The following is a 22,661-nucleotide window of genomic DNA, read 5'->3' as shown; positions in this document are numbered from 1 at the left end:
TTTTTTCTCCTCATTTCTCCACCCCAGTCCCACATCATCTTTTTTTTTTGCTTTTTTTTTGGGGGGGGGGTGAAGAAGAGAATTTTGTATCCAGTACTTAATAGAAGTTCCACATCAAGAATCCAGATGGGACTGACCCAGATGTCCAAGATCAAGAGTCAGCTCCTAAAGGAATTGTGAATTATTTGGGAAAGCATTCTGGAATTATGTCCACAGTGTTATTAAACTACCTATACCCTCTGACCTAGCAATACCATCATAGGGTCTATTTTCAAAGATAATTAGAGAAAAAGGAAAAGATGTATGTGTTCTAAAATGTTTATAGCAGTTCTTTTTTGGTAGCAAAGAATTGGGAAGTGAGGGGATGCCCATGCATCGGGGAATGGCTGAACAAGTTGTAGATGTTCAATTCTTATTGTACTATAAGAAGCGATGAGTTCAGTGATCTTAGAAAAAACCTGGAAGGATTCGCATGAAATAACGAAAAGCAAAACTGACCAAAGTTTATGAACAAATTAACAAGCAGAGGAAAAGAAATCCAAGGCAGCAGCAGCACCCTTTAGTTCTTTTTCAGAGCCCTTGACGTGATATCTGGTCTGGGGGAGCTTCTAGTTCAGACTGCTGGAGAACATAGATGGCCCCAAGTTTTACTTGGCATCCTCTAGTTTGAATGAGCTGGGTGCTCTTCTCAGGATTTTACATCCCACACTAAAACAGCAGACAGCCTTACAGGGGGCGGGGTGGGGGCTTCATGGTAAATCTTTGTTGTGGTTGGGAGTCAGCCTGGGTTCGACTTCCCAGAAAGTCCTTGCAGGCAACATCCAGTGCCAGGGTGTGAATTTATTCCTCCTGCCCAGCTGCTGGAAACAGCCTACACATAAGCACTACTTTTTTGAAAAGAAATTATTGACAGTTGAGCCTTCTGTTCTCAGGCAGCCCACTCCTCCCAGGGGTGGTCCCTTCAGCTCTAGTCCCTCTTTCATTCACAAGATCTTTTTATCTCTGGAGGCTGTTTTCCTCCTCCCACCCACACAGATCTTTCCCTTCTTGGAAAGCTCTCCAGGCAGACACTCTTCTCCACACCTCTTTCAGATGGCTTTTTTCCTCAAAGACATGTACTGGCTTTCCTCAACAAGCATCCTTGAGTGATACAAGGGGAAGGGAAAGAAGCATTTCTCTGTTGCTTCCTATGTAACAGGCACTGGGCTAAACACTTTACAAATATGAACTTATTTTTTCTTCACACATTGAGAGGGAGGTCCTATTCCTTTTCTCTTTTTCCACTTGAGGAAACTGAGGCAGACTTTCCCAGGGTCTTCCAGCTAGCAAGAAGCTGAGACTAAATTTGAACTCAGGTCTTCCTAGCTCCAAGCTTATCGTCCATTTGTATTCCTCTCTGGAGGCTAATCCAGAACTAGGCGGTACGGAGAGTACCTTCATTCATTTATTCTCCAAATATCCCTTGAACTTTTCAGCACTGTGCTACATGCAGAGAAGCTTGTCTAAGGAGATCCATGTGGATGGATATGAGGATGCTGTGGGATGTCCTGGGGAAGCTGAGTCCTCCACATTCAGGGCAAGGGAGCCAGGGTCCAAATGAAAGGAAGAGGGACAAGATGGTGAAGAAGGCAGGGCCTGAGCTGCTCTTTGGAAGCATGGAGGGAGGAAATGAATGGGGGGGCAGGAAAGGGCTTGGTAGGTAAGGCAATAGCTGGGCAAAGCTATGGAAAAGGAGGGAGAGTCCAGTCCTCTGGGTTTACTGAGTAGACTGGCCTTGCTAGGTTTGGAGGGTTCTCTTAATACAAGCAGTCTTTCCTTCCCACTTAGCAGTGTTCTAAGGAGCCATGTTTTCCCACCCATTTTGGTAACAGATTCACCTCTCATGGGAAGAACATTGTATTTCTTTTTTTTTCTTTTTTTTTATTAAAGATATTATTTGAGTTTTACAATTTTCTCCCAATCTTGCTTCCCTCCCTCCACCCCCCACCCCACAGATAGCACTACATCAGTCTTTACTTTGTTTCCATGTTGTACCTTGCTCCAAATTGGGTGTGATGAGAGAGAAATCATATCCTTAAAGAGAACAGAATTCTCAGAGGTAACCAGATCAGACAATAAGATAATCTGTTTTTTTTTTCCCAAATTAAAGGGAATAGTCCTTGTACTTTGTTCAAACTCCACAGCTCCTTATCTGGATACAGATGGTACTCTCCTTTGCAGACAGCCCAAACTTGTTCCCAATTGTTGCACTGATGGAATGAGCAAGTCCTTCAAGGTTGAACATCACTCCCATGTTGCTGTTAGGGTGTACGGTGTTTTTCTGGTTCTGCTCATCTCACTCAGCATCAAGAACATTGTATTTCTGAACAAGGACTTGCAGCCATTTAATGAGAGGTCCTTGGCACACAAGTGAGGATGAACCCCAAATGACAAGACCCTAAGCTCCTCTCATCATTAAAACATTTCATATTCCAGGAAATAGAGGAGGCTTAATGTACTCTACAGTGTCAATGTGCTATGGAAACATATGGGGTTTGTGTCACTGTGTCTCCCTACTGTGCTCAGCCAGAATCAACATGAAGCCCTGCTTTTCCCCCTGTTGGCCTTTAGTGGGTCTTTGGGGGAAAAAGGGACCATTGCAATGGTCTGCTTGAGGCTCCTCATTTTCTGGGAGGGCATAGGTTGATTCCTTTTTCCTGTGAATTTTCTTAGTGAGAAGAAGTCTAAACTGTGGTATTAAATTAAAGCTGAGCTCCCCCTTCCTCACCCATTCACTTCCTGCAAATGGCTGTTGTAACATTGAAATATTTGAAGGTTGTAAACAGGAGCCTTAGAGCGGGACCACATTCATCTTTTTGATCTGCTTCTCCCTAGCCAGGACACCTTCATGGAGAACTATTTTACCAGCCAACGGGACAATATTTTCCGCAATGTGGAGGTTCTGATTTATGTATTTGATGTGGAAAGTCGGGAGCTGGAGAAGGACATGCATTACTACCAGTCGTGTCTAGAGGCCATCCTTCAGAATTCTCCTGATGCCAAGATCTTTTGCCTTGTACACAAAATGGATCTTGTTCAGGAGGATCAGCGGGACCTGGTAAGAAGCTGTTCTACCAGCTCATGACTGTTGACTCCTTTTTGGTCTTAGGGTAGAGGGTACCATTATACAGCCCAGCCACATGATGACTCCAAAGCATCCTCACTTTTTGTGCCAAGGACCTCCTTCCCTGGCTCCTGAATACTTCCTCTGGGACTGGGTGGGGAGAGGGGAGCAGGGCACAGGACCTAGCACCCAGGCCTCAGGACCCAGGTCTGCTTTAGGACAGGAGAGGTTTATGAAATTTCTCGGTTAGGCTCGGTTGTTGGGCGGGAAGGGAGGGATGGAAATTTGGGTGACATCCTTGTTGCTGGATTCTGAGGTCACAGTTTTCCAAACAAGTGTTTGAGATGGAAGCTTTACTAAGTGCCCTCATATACTCTGAATGGGGGCTTTACCTTGGATTTTGTATTCTAAAATGGACCAACTAGGCAAGGCAGACAACAATGTAACTTGAGCACCATTATAGCCAGACCTGCTGCCTCTTTCTGTCTCCTCTTCACCTTGGAATTGGGCTGCCCAGGGGCTGCCCAGGGGTACTGCTCTAGGCCTGGAATCAGGAAGTCCCAAGTTCTGCTTCTGCGGTAAACACTTTCTGTCTGTGCAATTCCAGTTAAGTCATTTGAACCTCTAGCTCAATTTCTTCAATGGGGCTGGTAAAAGCGCCTCCCCCCTCCCCCCCAGGGGTGAGTAAGGACCAAACAAACCCTAGCACCACAGTTGGCAGATAAAATAGGAGGCACTTAAAACGTGCTTGCTCTCAGGGCAGCTAGGTGGTGCAGTGGACAGAGCACTGACCTTGGAGTCAGGAGGACCTGAGTTCAAATCCCACCTCAGACACTTCATAATTACCTATGTGATCTTAGGCAAGTCACTTAACCCCATTCCCTTGCAAAAAAGTATGTGCTTTCTTTACTTTTTTCCTTTCCTTAAAAGATTATTTTAGGGTCCAGAATGTTTTTTAGAAGGTAGAGAAAGAAGTTCAAACCCCAATCTCCATCAAGAACCCCCATTTCCCAGCCTAGGAAAGCACTTGTGGTGTTACTTAACAAACATTTCCCTAATTGAAGGCTTTCCCAGGCAATTTAGGAGCTGACAGTGTTCTGGGGGGGGGGGGGCAGGGATTAGGACCAGAGCTGCTCCCCTCTCTGTTTGGGCTACACTTCTGAAAAGCCTTGTCTTAGTCCCTGAAACCAAGCACTAGCATTCTTGCCTTTGCTCTCAGGCTCCTCCCTGTCGTGGCCCGTTTTCCCAAGACTACTCATTCTGCATCAGGATTTCAAGAAGGAAAAGACATCATTTGGGACCAATGGCCCCACTGACCTAATAGCATTTTTTGCATCCTATTGGGATGTCTTAACAGATTTGCTTTCTAGAAGCTATTCTCACATTAGCTCTGTGACCTTGGACAAATCATTCCTTTGTGGGTCTCAGTTTCCTAAGATCTGTGAAAGAAAGAGGCCAGCCTACTATGGCAGCCTGTGGCCTCAGATGCTTAGCCCCTGCCTCATTCACACCCTGCTTGGGCCTTGGGCTATAGAAGGGGTATGTGAAGTTAGTACTCATTCCTGACCTTGAAGAGGAGAAAGGACCAAGAGAAAGCAGAGGGAGGTAACTGTGTCTGACAACATTGGGACACCCATGGGGACAGGCACCTTGCTGGCCATTGACCCACCAGTGGTTTTTGTGCTCTTCCCAGCTGACTGATCCCTCCGAGCATTGACTTTCAGGACTCTAACTTCCTTCTCAGGCCAGGAGCATTGCTTCCACTTTACTTTCCTCCTTTGCCAACTCTAATCCTATCATTAACCAGTTCCCCATCATGGTTCTTGAGTCCCTTGGCCAGCATTCACTCCTGTCATCCAACTTCAACTGAGCCCTTCCTGGAGCAAGGCAAACTCTTGGAGACTTTTTCATTTATCTGCTTACAGAAATGACTCCAACCCTTTTCTGCTCTCCTCAGCCACCCCTGGGCCTCCCTATCCACCTGTTACCCATTGGGTTCCTTCTCTCTTGCCTAAGAAAATGGAGGTCATTTGCCATGAATTCCCTCTTCTTCCCTTCCCTTTTTCTCAGAACCCCTTGACATGATCTCCCCCTCTCTCTTTTTCTCCTAGTCTCTAATAATGAGTCCCTTCTCCTTGCCAAAACCAAAACCTCTCTTCTTATACTCATGGCTTTACCCTTTTCCATCTCCTTCTGCAGATTGTCCCTCTCAGTAATTCTCTGTGCCTCAGACTTTAGTTCCTCTGGTTCTGGTCCTGGTCCTTTCTTTTCCTGCCTTTGTATATACCTCAATTTCCCCAATCCTCAGAAAGCTTCCATTAGACATGACTATTGCCATAAGCTAAGAGCCCATAGCTCTTTTTTTTCACTCCATAACCCTTATAAATCTGGTTTCTAGCTTCATCATTCAGTTGAAACTACTCTCCCTGCAAAGTCACCAGTGACCTCCTAATTGCCAACTCTGATGACCTTTTCTTAATCCTTAGCTTACTTGACCTCTGTTTCATTGACCATTGTTGACTACCCTCCTTGACTGTTTTCTCTTCTCTGGGGCTTTGTGACCATGCTCTCTCTCTCTCTCTCTCTCTCTCTCTCTCTCTCTCTCTCCATATATATATATATATATATATATATATATATATATATATATATATATATATATACACATATATATAATATACATATTTTCTTTTTTATAATTCCATGTACAGATAGTTTTCAGCATCCATATTTGTAAAGTTTTCTCTCCTCCCCGACAGTAAGTAATCTGATATAGTTTATATAACTGCAATCATGAAAACATATTTCCATATTAATCATGCTGGGAAAGAAGAATCGGTATTGGGCCATTCTTCCATTCTCCCAGGTTTGTATCTGGGACTCTGTCTGCAACTCTTCATTCTCCCTCATCCCAAGTCATTGAACTCATTTAGAAGCCACATCTGGCCTCTATGCCTGTAACAGGCTCCTATTAGGCCTCCTCACCTCAAGTTTTTCCCCATTCCATTCTCTTCTCCTTCAGTTGTTAAAGGGCTTTTTTGTAAATATACTTCCCTACTTAGTAAATTCCAGAAACTCCTTATTGCCTTGTTGATTCTTCTCTGGCTGATAAGGCCCTTTTCCCAAGTGACCTAAACCTGTTTTTCCAGCCCTATTCCCTGCATGCTGCCTTCTTCCTCACAACCCATCTGACCCTTTCTCTCCCTGATGGGGCTGTGCCTGGAAAGTCTTCTCAACTCTACTTTCTTCTCCTTTGAAGAGGTGGCTACAGCACCCCCTTCTGCATGATACCTTTCCAATCCCCTCACCTGCTTGTACCATCCCTCCCAGACTCCTGGGGGTTTCTTTAGTCTTGTTCTCTTTGGATTCATTGTAGACCTACTTTCCTAAGTTCTTATTGCCCCATCCCCTCCCCACTTCCCCCTTTAGAATGTAGGCTCCTTGTGAGTAGAAATGGCTTCATTCTTTGTATTTATATTGCTTGTGCCAAACACGGTGGTCATGCCCACTTCCAAGAGGCATTTCTAAGAATCACCCTGATATTAGTTAGGGGGGCTAAGCAAGGAAGCAGAGGTTGTGAACAACCTGGTCATTGAAGACACTCTCTTAATTGTTCCTCAACAACATCTCTGGAGGATCCCATATTGTTGCAGCTAGAGGGGATACTCAGACATCCACCTCCTAAGGCCTTCCTGTGCCTGGGTGACTGGGGAGTTGGAATTTTGACAATGATCTGCTTGGATCATTTGGAAGCTCTTCCTGGCCTGCGGATGAAGGCCATTATCTAGAGGAAGTCCTGGAGAAAATGCATCTGTTCTTTTTGCCATCTTTCTCTGCATACTAGACTATTGTCTCCTTACACTTCCCTTGTTCAATCTTTACATAAAAATCTCTAGACAAATGAAGTTTACGGTATTGTGACCGCAAGAGAGACACAGGCAGAAACAGCCACTCAAAGATCTGGGGGGAAAGTCTTGATTGCTTTACCTGATGGCCATTCCAAAGGGGAATAAGGGTCAAACTTTGGCCTGGCTCATTGTGGCAGGAATGGAGGAGATGAGTTCCCTCCTTCCTTCCTCATTGTTCTGGTCAAGGGGGGCAGCAGTCAGAAAGGACAGACTATAATCTCACTCTTTCTGCTTCAAGGTAAGATGCTGCTGAGCCAGTTGGGAGTCTTTGGGGTAGGACAGTGAGAAGGTGCTGGAGGGAACTGGGATTTAGGGTCACTAAGATAGCCCTTGCTCTGTCAGCCCAGAGCAACTGACCTAGGACAGAGCAGTGAGTAAGGTTGGACACTCCCCCAAAGGCTCTGCCTTCCCCATTTCACAGTTGCCTTGAAGTGGCCTGGGCTGTCTTGGGACCCTCTACCCCCCACCCTACTCTCCAACCCAATTTGAGGCCATTTCCTGCTGCTTCCCTCAGACACAAAGATCATGAATGAAGCCTCCAGAGCTGAGTTTTACTATGAAAGAACTTACTTTGGCTATCGACATGTCTGCACTATGCTATCTTCCTTGTATCGAAGGATGTCCAAGTCACGTATTCCTTACATCATTGCAAGTGGGGAGCTTTAAACTGACTGCCCCAAAGGCTGTTGGGATCTCAGTAGGCCCATTCACTCTCAGTAGACCCACTCAGGCCTAATTCATAGCATTTTCTGGGGTCCTATTCCTAGAGATAACATACAGACCTCCCTAGCTATTGCTTCCGTCAAGATGGAAAAGCAGCTGGGGACAAGATGCTATCAATGGATCAATTGAATCCTTGGTTTTTTTCCCCAAGGAAAGGCAGGAACAATTACATTTTAGTTAAACATGTTGGATCTTTCTTTTTGTTTGTTTTCTTTAGATTTTTAAGGAACGGGAGGAAGACCTGAGACGGTTGTCCCGCCCATTGGAATGTGCTTGTTTTCGAACATCTATCTGGGATGAAACACTCTATAAGGTTGGTACTTTCTCTCTGAGTTCTCTCAGTTTAAAATAGAACTCTCCAAATCATGGAAGGAGATTAACGAGTGAAAATCTTACTCTGATTCCTCGCTTGTCAAAGGTTTGGAGAAAGAAGGCCTAGTGTGGGAATTAAGTACCACCCATCACATTCTTTTTTTTTTTTTTTTTAATTTATGGCTATGGAGTTAAGTGGCTTGCCCAAGGTCACACAGCTAGGCAATTATTAAGTGTCTGAGGCTAGATTTGAACTCAGGTCCTCCTGACTCCAAGGCCAGTGCTCTATCCACTACACCACCTAGCTGCCTCTACCCATCACATTCTTAAACCATTTCCTAATCATGTTGTTTTTTGTACTCAACTCCAATTAACTTCTGGCCACCATGAGGTGCTGCAGTGGCCTAGAGTCAGGAAGACTTTAGATCCAGCCTCCTAAGCAGTGTTTGCTGCCAATTCAACTGTAAAACGGAAAGCACTTTCCTTCCAGGATTGTTGGGAGGTTTAAAGCACATAGTAGGTATTTAAGCAGTTTCCTCCTCCCCTTTCTGCAACTGCTCTCCGTGGCAGAGGGATTGGGTGGTTTTAATAATGAGAGTTTCTTGTGGGCAAAATGGTGACTGGCTTCTCCCTGACCCCAGGGCCTATGGCCATGAGGGTGGGACCAAGTACAAAATAACCAATAAGTCCAGGGAGCTTATGGGACTTTTCTAGTCTAGCATGAGGTTAATTCCATCTTTCTGGGGGTGCCTGTGTCTATGCTGTATCTATGGACACACACATGCACACACACACACACACACACACATTATATCTATCTATCCATGTGTCTAGATGTATATAGGTGTATGTACATGGACACACATGGATACACACCCAAACAACACCCCTTTAGAAAAGTTTGGCCTTTCCCATGCCAGGCTGCACTTTTCCCTAGGCAACTGCTTGCTGGGGTGTTGAGGGGCTTGATGAATTTTAATGACATGTGGTGGCCTGGATTTTTCCCTTCCAAATGTTAATGAAGGCATTCCTGGATTTCACAAAGGTTTTTAATTGCAGTAACAATCAATTGCTAATTTCCATTTCATTTCATTCATTGGTCCCCTTCTTCCAGTAGCCCTTTGGCTGGACACTTGTAGCCTTAGCCTTTATTGGAGACTTAAGTGAAAAAAAGGAAATTCCACATTGCCAGGAGGGGACCATAAAAAAAACCTTTGTAGCACTGCTTCCCGGAACTCAGTTAAATGAGAATGCTCACTGGCCCTCTGCATTCCTGCTACCAAAGATTTGGTATACTTTGTGCCTTCTGCTGGTCTTCCTTTTGCAAATAAAGGTCCTCCTGAAGTGACCTGGACTTTCCTGACTCGCTGCTTCTCCTCTTCTCTGGCAGGCCTGGTCCAGCATAGTCTATCAGCTCATCCCCAACGTTCAGCAACTGGAAATGAACCTGAGAAATTTTGCTCAGATTATTGAAGCCGATGAAGTGCTCCTCTTTGAAAGAGCAACTTTTCTGGTGAGAACTGTGGGCAGCGGGGCTGTATGGACCCTTTTGTGCTTCTTAAACAGCAGGTGCAGTGGCTGCCTTGGAGGCCACTGAGGTCATCTAGCAGGGGACCTAAATAAATTAAGGCTCTGAACATTTCTTTAGCAGTTAGTAATGATTAGATAGCTATAGGACGATCTATACCTGGCCTTACGGATGGGATCATTTTGGCAAAGTTGGGAGTGTAAAGTGAACTCTCCAAATTACTTCGACAGAATTATCAACTGCCCCGGGATTGCTTGGAAAGGTGGGTTGTGGGAGAACGAATTCCTCGTCCTAGGAGTGGACAGGGAACATGTCAGGGGCCTTCAGGTAATCGAAGGGCTGTCATGTGGAGCCAAAGCCCCACTCTGTCCTGGAGGGCAGTGCCAGCAGCAGGGGGTGAGAATTGATGTAGTTTGACTTCAAATGTAGGACAGACCCTCCTAATTATCTTAGAGGCCCCAAAGTACAGTAAGCTCCCCTTGAGTGCATGGAACATAGACTTTGAGTAGATGCTTGGTGACCAATTATCTGTTGAAGAATGAGTTGGACTAGATGCCTCTGAGATTTTTATGACCCTGACTAGAATTTCCTCTCTTCCCCTTCATTTGGCCTGAGCTACACCTGTACCAAGCAGATCACTTGCCTCGGGGAGCCAGTAGCTCCACAGACCCGGGAATGTGTGACTGAAGAACCAAATACTTTTTCTTCCCAAGCCCACCAGGAGGGACCACATCACTTGGGGCAGGGCTTGGGCAGACCATCTCTCAGGCTGGCATCTCTGGGTCTTGCTTCCCTATCTTTTGTGGGGACTGGGAATGGCTTGAGTGCAGGGACTTGTCTTTTGCCTTTTTGTTTCCCATGGGACTTAGTAAGTGGCTATTCCAGGATGAAACCCCAAAGCTGTTGGCCTTTTGGCAGTTTCTTGGCCAAAAATGTGGCTGGCTACTTGGTAGCAGGGAGCAGATAGCAGCCCCCCCCCACACACACACACCCTGAGCCTGGGTGCTGAAGTCATCATGGCTTGAGGCTGGAGATTTCACCCAGGAATAATGTCCAATGTCCAGAAAGGAATACCTTTTCCTTAGTTCTGAGACTTTCCCCAGCACCAACAAAGAGAAGAATTTGAGTTGCCAGCCCATTCTGGGAGATCAACCTGAGAATCCATAGTGCTTTGTAAATAAATAAAATAAATGTTTGTCTTTCATTTTTTGAAGAAGATCACAACATCAGGGAGGTGTTGCCATGACATACATGTGAATTGGATTTGAGTGAGGGGATTGCTGTGCTAAGTCACCAGTCTCACTTTTTCCTCCAGAGCTGTCTGGGTCCAGTGGCCAGGTAGGAATCAGGAGGACTGGAGATGGTCATGGATGGGAGGCAGTTAGGGGTTAAGTGACTTGCCCAAGCTCACACAGTAAGTGTCCAGGATCTGAGGCTGGATTCGAACTCCCATCCTCCTGACTCCAAGACCAGTGCTCTATCCTCTGTGCCACCTAGCTGCCCTAGCACCTCATGTCATTTAGTGACCCTATCCAAAAAAATATGGTTAGTCTAGTATCACTTGTTAGGACTGATTCTAATCTGGCTTTTTAACTCATGTTAATTTAAAGAGTTAAAAAAGTTAAAGAGTTAAAAAAATACATTCTAAAATTAGATGAGGGGTCGCCACACTCATTGACCTGTAATACTAGGCTATTGGGTTTTTTTATCTGAATTTATCTCAGCCTTTGCCCTTCTCTAATCATCTAGTACATCTTGTATTCTTTCTGTGTTTGCAGGGATAATCTCTTGGGGGCTCATGGGTCACATCAGCCAATTCCTTTAGTACCTGAAGATAGAGTCCACTTGGCCCTGGTGACTTGACTTCACTGAGGCTATCTGCTTACTTAATGACTGGCACAGCCTCTTTTGATTTACTCAATCTGTTGACTTTGAAGTCTCTTCTCCTTAATGAACTCAAATCTCCTAATATGCAAAAGCCTTCTTCTTTAGATCTCATTCTGCTCTTTGACAATAAAAATCAACTCCAAATGATTAACTGAAGACTCTTCAGTAGCCAGGATCAAAGCCATGATTGATACCAGTGGGCCATGAGTTTATCTTTGGTCTGGAAGTCAGGGAGAACTAGGTTCAAACCTCATCTCTGCCACTTATTGGCTGTGTAAGTCTAGGCAAGTTAGTTAAGCCTCAGTTTTCTCATCTGAAAGATGGGAAGATTGGATGATATATGGCCTCTGAGGTCTCTTCCAACTCAAAATGGAATTGGAGCCTTAGCAACAGGTTAAATGATTTCTCTAGAAACTAGTTCTTTTCTGACTCCAAGTCCAATGCTTTATCAACTACCCCACTCAGTTGCCTCAAGTTTCTCCTATTCCTAATTCTGCTCAGAATAGAAATTCTGGGGGAATGCTCATTTTTAGTGATGGGTCAGTGGGGGTTCCCAAGAGCCTGTATGCTTGCAGAGGTTAATATTGGGTTTTGAAATGATGTTCTGAGCTGCTTTTTTCTCTCCCCCACCCCAGCCTTTGAGCACTCCCTTTATTTTTTTCATCTCTCCTTCCTCCTTGCTCTTCATCAGGGGCATAGCTCTGGGATTTGACCTTTCCCAGCAGAAAGGGAGGCATATTCCTCACTGTTGAGTTTTGTCATGCTGGCCTTCATTCCTTATTGTCTTTGCTAGCCAGTTACATGTTCACATATGATAGAGATTCTGTGTGTATTTTAGGGATTAGAATGTAGCTGCTCAGTTTGCTTTGGGTTTGTACATCTAGATTCAAATCTGACTTCTGCCATTCCTCCTTGTATGATCTGAAGCAAGTCCCATAGTCTCTTTGGGTCTTGATTTTCCCCCTCTATAAAATGAGTAATATTGGCTAAATGACATTTCTACATCAGCTTGAAATTTCTGATTCTAGGTCTTGCAGAAGAGTTTAAAGTCTTCTGCAAATTACAAGCAGTCCCCATTGGAAGTGTGGACAGGATTTATTAGAATAGACATTGAAAAATATTTTAAAATGGGTTCAGCTCCACCAAAACCTGTAGCTGAGTATTATATGAATAGTAGTGTGGAACCTACCAGGCTTATAACATTATTTTGAACTTCTGGATGTTCTTGGGAAGGAGTCCCAGTTTGTGGGGGGTGGGTTTGGGGTGGAGACCTAGGTCTTCTGTGGGTAGCAGCTAATAGCAGGGGTCTGGATCTTCCATGCCATTGGGGTCATGTTTTAGTGGGGCTGGAGGTGGCTCTTTGTCCATAGAGGGCAACAGCTGCCTGTGGGGGGCAGTCATTAATAAGTAAACAATAGCTTTGATGGTCATGGAAGACATTTTTCTTTGTTACTCTGTAGAAGCAAATAAACCAAGTCACTCCATGTTATATTTCAGAGTTCAGCTCTATTAGAAACACATTTATTAATTTACTAAGGAATTGTTAGGGTTGTTCACTATATGTTTCCTCATTTTCTACCACCTCCTTACCCGTTAGCCAAGAATCCCAATTCTCCAGAATTTTGGGGCTTATACAATTCTCTTAGGGGCATCTCCAGAATTCTAAGCAATTCTCTATTTCTGCACCCCAATAGAAAAGTGTTTATTCAGAGGAAAGGGAAAAAAGTGAGAGATACATTTTTGTTGTTAAGCCATGACATATCAGTAGTGTGGTCTCAAGGACTCTGATGAAATGCATCATAGTACTGAAAGTCACCAAGATCCAAACAGTTGCAAAATTCTTAGGCCGGGAGATATTTGGATCTGTAATATTAGAATATTTGTAGTCACTTGACAGAGAGAGACAAGCTGATTTCTTACAACTTGAAGCTTAAGTGAGTGGGAGCCTTCGAGTGTGAGGGTCGTGTGGGACTCAGCTGTTCAGCTGGAGGCTTCACGACACTCCTCATACTGTGTTTCCTTGGCTGCACAATCCCTAGTCACTCTGTGGTGATATTCAGAAAACTGAACGTGGGCTCAATATTGCATTTGTTTGATGTGCATTTATAGTGTAAGAATTAAAGAGACAGATTTCCCATCACAGACTTTTGTAGAGAAGGGAGCTCCCCTCTCAGGTCCTTCGTACTTACTGGTGGTTGGTTATCTTTATCCACAGGTCATTTCCCATTACCAGTGTAAAGAACAACGCGATGTCCACCGGTTTGAGAAGATCAGCAACATTATCAAGCAGTTTAAGCTGAGCTGCAGGTGAGAGCTGCTGGTGGTTTGCTTGTCTATCCATCTCTGTCCATTTGTCCATCTCATGGATACATTCATACTTTCCCTAGTGAATGAGACCATGATGGTTTTCTTGGTAGACATCCTGGAGTGATTTGCCATTTCCTTCTCTGTTTCATTTTCCTGATGAGAAAACTGAGGCAAACACAGTGAAGTGCCTTGCCCAAGGTTATACTAAAGTCTTGACCTGGAGCTCTATCTACCTAGCTGCCCACCCAACCTTCTTTGTACTCAAGTTCAATTCACAGCCCCTGCCAATGTAACTTTGGCCTCGCTCAAGTGCATCCTGGGTTGCTTTTGACTTTGGCAGAATGTGGCATAGAAGAAAAATCACTGGGCCTGGAGCCAAAAGAGCTGGGTTCAAATGTTGACTCGGCAGTGTGGGCAAATTTCACCTCTTGAGTTCAAGGTCACACAGCCAGGACTTGAACCTAGGGTTTTCTGTTTCTAATCTCAAATTCTTTATTGTATACTTTGTGTGAAACATAAGGCATAAAACCTAGTAGGCAATTAGTAGATCCAGAAGTATGGACTTGAAAATGTTCAAGCAGAGGAACCTGTGTAGGAGTTTGACTGATGAAGGGTACAGACCCTTTGTGTCCAGGTTTGGCCTTGCAGTCCAGTGGGAGACGCAGATAGTGGTTTCCCACTTAGTTCCTCTTCTCAGACATGGCCCATACCAGTGTTTTCCTCTGTGACATTCATGTTAAGTTTGGAGCTGATATGACTCGCAAATTGTTGATGTTTTATAGATGTTATTCTTGATGTCTCTGGTTTGTACAAAGTCAGTGCTTAGTCATTCCATGAAATTAGCATTGTGAGGAGAATGGGCAGTGAATACTAGAATCACGTTATTAAAGATGGAGAAGAAATAATTTTGGTGGACATGTTTTTTTCATATATATATATTTTTTTTTAATTTGTTTTCCAAATACATACAATGGTAGTTTCTACCAACCATTTTTTGGCAAGGTTTTGAGTTTTACAATTCTTTTCTCCCTCCCCACCCCACAACAGAAGGCCATCTGATATAGGCTTTACATTTGCATCCATGGTGTGCATAGATCAAAATTGATTGTGTTGTGAGAGTAGAAACAGCTCCAAAAGGAAGAAAGAAAACATTGATAGCAAAATTACATAATTTATGAGATAACTTTAACAATTAAAGATAATAAACTTTGGTCTTTGTTTAAATTCCACGGTTCCACATTTCCTTCTCTGAGTACAGATAGCATTCTCCATCACAGATCCCCTAAAATTGCCCCTGATAATTGCTCTGATGGGTGAGCCAGTTCATCAAGGTCAATCATCACCCCATGAGGTAGTTAGGGTGTACAGTGTTCTTCCAGTTCTGCTCATCTAACTCAGCATCAATTCATGCAGGTCTTTTGGTGAATGGCTTCTTTTCAAGTCTACCAAGAGAGTAAAAAGCAGGGAGACTTTGTTTTCCATTTGAGCCAATCATGGGTAATGGAAGTGTGCCAAGACTATGGAGTGTTGGGGCGGCTAGGTGGTGCAGTGGATAGAGCATCCACCCTGAGGTCAAGAGAATCTGAGTTCAAATCTAGCCTCAGACACTTAATACTTACTTAGCAGTGTGACCTTGGGCAAATCACTTAACCCCATTGCCTTGCAAAACCCCCAAAATAATAATCATAATAAGTGTTGAAATTAGTTTTCAAGAAAAAACTGGAAAGTGAAAGTTGTTGGCTTTTGGTTTGGAAAGAAAGTGTCCTGTCTCGGTGAGCTGTGCCACTCCCAGCTGTTTTTCCTCAGCACCAATTCTTTAGGGTTGCAACCCTGAGTAGATTTTTGACTCCTGAAGGACTTTGGTCAAGCTGACAAATGGGGCCTGAGTAAACTTCTGTAGCCTGGAGTCGGGATCTTTATGGCACTGGAAAGAAGGAGGTGGGGGACTGGGATGTGGGATGGGTTTGATGCCAGCCTCTGCTAGCATCACCTTGCTGTCCATAGTGTTGGAGCTGAGACTGTGATACTGAGTGACTTCAAGCTCAAGAAGCATCAGTTCTAAGGCTTGGATTTTTTTTAACCTTCTTTTGGATTCTGGTATGGAAATAGCTGGAATTTCCTTATGTTTGGCACATTATTTCTGTTTTGAAATGTTTGAGAGATTGTAGGGTTTGAAGAAAATGTTCACCATCTTTTTACATACATGACCCAGAAATCATCTGCTCATTTGCTTTAGAAAGTGGAATAGTCCAGAACTGCAATGCTTCCTTAAGGGTCTGTGTGTCCAAGGAAGATAGCAGACAAGGTGTGATTCTCTGGTTTTGTTTTTAAATAGCTTTTCTCCTTTCCCCTCTAGCAAGTTGGCAGCTTCCTTCCAGAGCATGGAAGTCCGGAACTCTAACTTTGCTGCTTTCATTGACATCTTTACATCCAACACCTACGTGATGGTTGTTATGTCTGATCCATCAATACGTAAGTTGTGAAAAAACAAAGACACAACTCAAGACTCTTAAGTGGTATTACTTTTCTCTCACCAGGACATAAAATAATCCCCAAAACATATTCCAAATAATCTAGGCTTTTCAAGACTATAGAAACAAGATCCCAGGTGTAGCCTTCATACTGCCAATCTTAATCTGACTAGTAACTGGAGGCACTGATCTGAAAAAACTGAAATACCAAGGACTTTGTTGGATTCTTAGTACCATGCCATGGTTATGCTCATCTTTTTTTCCAACCCGCTTGACACCCAGGCTTCAAATACTGGATTCAGAGTCACCACTGGTCTAGTGCTATTTTCAGTTTGCTCTACTTTGATCTACTGGGCCCTCCTCCTACCTTAGACTGCCAAGATCTGAGAGCCAGGGCTACCAGTTAATACCTCCAACTGTTTTCCTTAGTTTCAACTTAATTCTCTGTGTGAATGTGCAGATGCCAATCCTATCCTCTTACCTCCAATTTTTCCCAGGAGAGGAAGGTTTGTCAAGGAGGCGTCTGGATGGATTCTGGGTCCCTTTATCCCAGATTTCTTGAGTCCCAATCATTCCAAATTCTGCTCAGCCTGCTCAGGCAGGCCCATGTGAGGATGCAAGTGCATACCCCTCCTACCATCATACATGTGCTAAAGCATCACCTTCAGCACCACCTGCTCATTTGCTTCCCAATGTCATTCTGGATAGGGGATGAGGGGCTCCCTCTTCCCTCATAATGTGTTATTCAGGAAAGGAAATAGGCACCTCCTTCAAGGCCTTCCCCCTCAGGCCTTGGAGTTCCTCTGGTTTTTCTTAGGAAAAAAGGCAATTTCTCTCAGCCCTTTGCACCATTTGGGCCCAGTGGCCACCCTGAAGCCTCTCTCTGGGCTTTCCTCACATAAACATATGCAGAAAGTGGGTTGGTATATGTCTGATTGCCTGCAAGTGTGGATTTGAATGTATCTGAGTGACTTCTAGATACAGTTGGAGGTATTTTATTAAGTGTCTACTGTATGCAAAAAACTTTACTGGGTCCTGCCCTCTGAACACAAGAAGTACAATGGACAGGACTTGGAAATCTCCTCGGTCTGAGGGGTTGAAAGTGGGAGGAGTCAAAGATAGGACTCAGGTTAATAATCTAGGTTGCTGGGTGAATGGCAAATTTACCCAGCCAAATAGGGAGGCCTAAAGGAGGAAGTGGATGATGGGGAGCTGCTTTTGGACATAAGCAATCTCCCTTTGTTCTATTTCCCTATTGTAACCCTTCGGGAGGAAGAAAGATCTTGAAATCAGAAACTGTTTACTCTGTAGCAGCCAAGTGGCTTGTTGCTCTATGGACAGGCCCAGGCCTGGGATGGACCCCCCCCTCCATATTTCCACCCTGGAGGATCCCCAGTTTCTTCAAGGCAACATGCTTGAGTGTTAGCTAGCTCCTGGCTGTAGCAGGTGCTCATGGCAGCCCTTGCCCCCTCCTCTTCAAGAAACAACTTGGATGTCATCAGTTGGCTTTGCTCTTCAGCAGGACTTGGGCCCAGGAGAATTGCTTAGCATTGGTCAAATTCAAGACAGACTGCCTTAGAATATTTTACAGTGCTGCTTCATCTGCTGCCCATTTGAAAGAGTGAGGCCTTTTCATCATGAGCATGCATTTCCCTTGGATCTAAGAATGCAAATTATTCTTTTGTGATTAAATACATCTGGGGGGGGGGGCAGCTGGGTAGCTTGGTATTTAGAGCACTGGCTTTGGAGTCAGAGGACCTGAGTTCAAATGTGGCCTCAGACACTTAATAGCTATGTGACCTTGGGCAAGTCACTTAACCCCATTGCCTCACAAAAATAACAACAACAAAGAAAGAGAGGAGATCTGGGTCCAGGAAGAATTTTTAGATTCAGTTTCCCTTTGGATGGATTTCTCAGGAATTCTTCTGAACCTGTCTTGTCTATTATCGAGTGGCCTAGTATGTTCTAGCTTCCTGCTCTCCTATTACAGTTTGCAGAGTGATTCACAGAGCAAAGAATAAACAAAATTTTGTATCTTTTAAAAAAGATTTTAAGTAGGACCTCAGTTTCTCTTTTGGAGGCTAGTTTGGTGGGTGTTGCCGTTTTCTCCTTGCAACTAAAATGATTTTGCTTCAGTCCAACAGCAGGTCCCTTCTTTGGGACTAGCCACCCCTGGGGCCCCAAAGGTCCCAAATCAAACAGGCCAGCCTTCAAGGGGCTTCTTTGCTGCTAGTCTAGAGAGGACCTCAAGACATACTGAGATCTAATCCCAGGCAGTGGACTATGGTGGTCTGGTCACCAGGCCAACTCTTCCCACCTACTTTATGTTCTTTTCTTTTCCTCCATAGCCTCTGCAGCCACCCTGATCAATATCCGCAATGCTAGGAAACATTTCGAGAAGTTGGAGCGAGTGGATGGACCAAAGCACAGCCTTCTCATGCGCTAAATGTGCTCGGGTGATACTCTGGGAGTCGTCAGTAGTCCATTGTGTTCTTGGTTTGGTCTTGAGTTTGGGGAATTTACTATTACCATTATGTATTCAGGCTTTGAGATTAATGCTGCTTGTCCCCTGTATTCTTCCCCTGTGCTCCCCCCTCTTCCCATTGAGACACACCCATGTGTGTGTGTGTGTGTGTGTGTGTATATATATATATATATATGTATATGTATATATATATGTATATATACACATATATGTGTATGTATATATACACACATATATGTATATACATACACATACACATACACACACACACACACACACACACACACACATATATATACCCATCCTTGTATACATGCTACGTGATTCCAGACACTTATCCAAAGCCAAAATACAGTCCCACAGAGTCACACAGTCATATAATAAGACACTAACCCAACAGGATATGAAGAAGGTCTTCATGGAAAAGGAAAGGTTCATAGGACACGGGAAGAGGGCTTGCAAATCTTATGTTAACATAGTTCTAATAGTTATGCATGCCAAGCCTTTAGTTTGGAATATCTGCCTCTGATAATGAATGACGTGGATGGATGGATGGATGGATGGATGGATGGATGGATGGATGGATGGATGGATGGGATGCTGCTCTTATCAGCAAGATGCTACAAAGCATTTCTTAATCCCTCCTTGTTCTCAATGATAGAAGAAAATGTTACTCCTTAGGGACCCCTAGTTCCTGCAGCTTGCAAGTGTGTAGCTTTTCATTACATTGTTTTGTCCTCTTTTTCCAGTGGCAAAAGCCTATGGATCTTCAGGAATCCTTCCCCATTTTATTCCTGGAGAATTCCTGCATTAGCCACCCAGTGATCAATTTGTATAAGTTTTATGTTATCTGTATTAATCTTCAGACAAAAATAAAGTTCTTATGGCAAAGAAATGCAAATGTGCACAACTTTCTGGTTTTGTTTTGGGGGTTTCCCTCAAGCATAATACCAAAGCAAGGCAGGGAGGTGAATCCAGAAGTGCCCCAGGCCTGCTGTTCTCTGCTTGGCAGTGGCATCATGGCACTGGAACACTTGCCATGTTGTAGGGCCAGCCCCAGGAGGCATTGAGAGGCAGATCTTTAAAAGGAGAGGCCCTGGGGCAGCAGTGTGTAAAAAGGGGTGTGCCACCACAGCAACTCTTTGAAATCTTTTCACCTATCCTCAGACCTCCTGTGGCTCCACCAGTCCCACCCACTTAGCTGAGACTCTTGCCTCAGATTTTCCCGAAAAGCTCATCATCCTGAAAGCCCTACTGGGGCCCATCTTGTGCAGGACCCATGCGCCCCCCCCCGTGTTGTTCTTTGGGGTCCTTTTTTACACTTGGTTCTTTGTCCTAACATAACAGGTTGTATAAGATGATCCTTATGGCCTCTCCAGCTCCTCTTTTGTGTCAACTGGGCCCTGGACAAGCTCATGGAGAAGCTGATGGACTTACTTCTTAGAATTAAGCTTCAAAATGATTAGCTTTCATTCAGCTTAATGGAACAGATTCCCCTGGAACAAGAGAGCATGCTTCCATGGTTACAGCAGACAGGAGAGTCTTTTTCCACATTTCTGTGTGCAAAGAGGTTCCAGAAACAAGAGATGGAGTTTGCTTGGAAGCAGGAGCCAGGATCCCAAGAAAAGAAGCTACCACTGGGGCAGCTAGGCGGTCCAGTGGATAGAGCAGCAGCCCTGGCATCAGAAGGGCCTTGGTTCAAACCCAGCCTCAGATACTAGCTGTGTGACCCTAAGTCACTTGAGTCCAATTGCCTCCACAAAACAAACACAAGCTACAACTCTTCCATCATCCTGCTGCCATAGCCAGACATAAGGCCCAGAAGTGTGAGCCATGAAAAGAAAGGTCCTTTGGCCAAACTGCATGGAATCTGGGATCCTGAATAAAGGGTCTTTTGGAAAGTGAATGAGGTTATCAAGATAAAGGTTTAAAAATCAAATGATTGGCCAAAGCCTGAACTTCTGTGGGGGTATAAGGAGGTGAGGGGGACAATTCAGGATCCCTTAATTTCCATTTCCATTCTACTTTTAGGTTCAGGAGGAGGAACATTAATTATAAGGGAGGAGAAATTCATCCAGGAGACAGGGCATTATTTTCATGACTTCTGCCATTTATGTATATGCCATATCCATATTTCAGCATTCAGATGAATTTGAAAACCCAAATCCCTTGCAAGTCATCACTCAGTCTAACCTCTCCAGTAAACAGAATATCCTTTGAATTTCCTATTGTTGAGATGGGTTTTCCTTCCTTTTCTTCCTTCACTTGTGCAGGCACCCAGATTGGTATTGCCAGGGCCAGGAAGCATTTCAAGGACATGGGGAGAGAGAGTTGAGTTTGCCAAGAGTGGTCTCTCAGCCTGATAGGGGTCTTGTGACAGGCAACCTTGAAGCCATTGAAGGCCCCTTGTGTTTTGGAGAATGTAGTATTGCCGTTCTGGATTCAGGCTACATTCTGATGCTTGCCTTTCTTCTCCTGCACCCCCCCCATGCTGATACACAGAGTGCTATAATATAACAAGGCATAGCAAATGGGTTAGAATTTTAAGGACACGATGCCAAAGTGCCCAAGGACAGGCTATGACACATTGCATGTGATACCTTGGTGATGTAGGCCAGGGCCACTATGTGGGGGTTTTCTGCCTTTGATTATGAATGACATGGATAGAATTTTGCTCTTTTATCAGCAAAATGCTACAAAGAATTTCTAAATTGTTCCTTGTTCTCAACCTTGCAGTAAAATGTTGCTTGTTAGGAATTCTTTGTTCTTCCATCTTGCAAGTGCTTATCTCTTCATTATTTGTTTCGATTTATCCTTTAGACAGTGACAAAAACCTGTGATTCCTTTTTTTAATTCAAGAAAGATTTTATTTATTTTGAGTTTTACAATTTTCCCCCTACTCTTGCTTCCCCCGCCCCCCAGAAGGGAGGTCTGTTAGTCTTGACATTGTTTCCATGGTATACACTGATCTCTGTTGAATTGTGATGAGAGAGAAATCAGATCCTTAAGGAAGAAAAATAAAGTATAAGAGATAGCAAGATTACATAATAAGATAATGGGTTTTTTTCTAAGTTAAAGGTAATAGTCCTTGGTCTTTGTTCAAGCTCCACAGTTCTTTCTCTGAATACAGATGGCATTCTGTGTCACAGACAGCCCCAAATTGTCCCTGGTTGTTGCACTGATGGAATGAGCAAGTCCTTCAAGGTTGATCATCACCCCCATGTTGCTGTTAGGGTGGACAGTGTTTTTCTGGTTCTGCTCATCTCAGCATCAGTTCATACAAATCCCTCCAGGCTTCCCTCAATTCCTGTCCCTCCTGGTTTCTAATAGAACAATAGTGTTCCATGACATACATAGACCAGTTTGCTAAGCCATTCCCCAATTGAAGGACATTCACTCAATTTCCAATTCTTTGCCACCACAAACAGGTCTGCTATGGATATTTTTGTACAAGTGATGAAAAACTTAGGATTCTTACCAATTAATCCTTTGTTCATTTCTGGGTAGTTCCCATATGCTCTGAACTTTAGTTTCCTCATCTGAAAAATTGAGATAACAATGGCATCTGTCTCTGAGGGACATGTGCAAACCTGCCAGGATTATTGAATCTTCATGTAATAGCACTAGATGGCACAGTGCCTAGACTCACAAATCTTCCTGAGTTCAAATCTGGCCTCAGACTAATTACTAATTGTGTGATCCTGAATAAGTCACTGTTTGCCTTGGTTTCCTCATCTGTAAAAATAAGCTGGAGAAGAAACTGGCAAAGCATTCCAATTTCTTTGCCGAGAAAATCCCAAATGGAGTCATGAAGAGTCAGCCATAACTGAAACAAGTGAACAAATTATTAAATGAAGCTTACTGCCCTATGGAAAATTGGCATGGAAAAGTCCATGGGGGGGGGGGGAGCCTTCCCAATGCTTTTATGAGAGAGTAG

General features: G+C 44.0%; 1 protein-coding gene across 4 annotated transcripts in view; it reads left to right on the top strand.

The window, feature by feature from the left end:
- LOC141500217 (ras-related GTP-binding protein A) overlaps positions 1–19,323 on the top strand; it is a 78,057-nt gene extending 58,734 nt beyond the window's left edge. For all 4 annotated transcript variants that reach the window (XM_074203204.1, XM_074203203.1, XM_074203206.1 and 1 more), the window contains exons 5-10: positions 2,875–3,097; positions 7,952–8,047; positions 9,437–9,559; positions 13,677–13,768; positions 16,125–16,240; positions 18,588–19,323. In XM_074203204.1, coding sequence (XP_074059305.1) covers positions 2,875–3,097; positions 7,952–8,047; positions 9,437–9,559; positions 13,677–13,768; positions 16,125–16,240; positions 18,588–18,685 — 748 coding nt within the window. In that variant the 3' untranslated portion in view covers positions 18,686–19,323. The remainder of the gene's footprint in view (positions 1–2,874; positions 3,098–7,951; positions 8,048–9,436; positions 9,560–13,676; positions 13,769–16,124; positions 16,241–18,587) is intronic.
- Positions 19,324–22,661: the final 3,338 nt, after the last annotated feature.

This window comes from Macrotis lagotis, chromosome X (assembly GCF_037893015.1).
Source record: "Macrotis lagotis isolate mMagLag1 chromosome X, bilby.v1.9.chrom.fasta, whole genome shotgun sequence".
NCBI classification, from domain to species: domain Eukaryota; kingdom Metazoa; phylum Chordata; class Mammalia; order Peramelemorphia; family Peramelidae; genus Macrotis; species Macrotis lagotis.
This window is presented reverse-complemented; position numbering and strand designations above follow the sequence as displayed.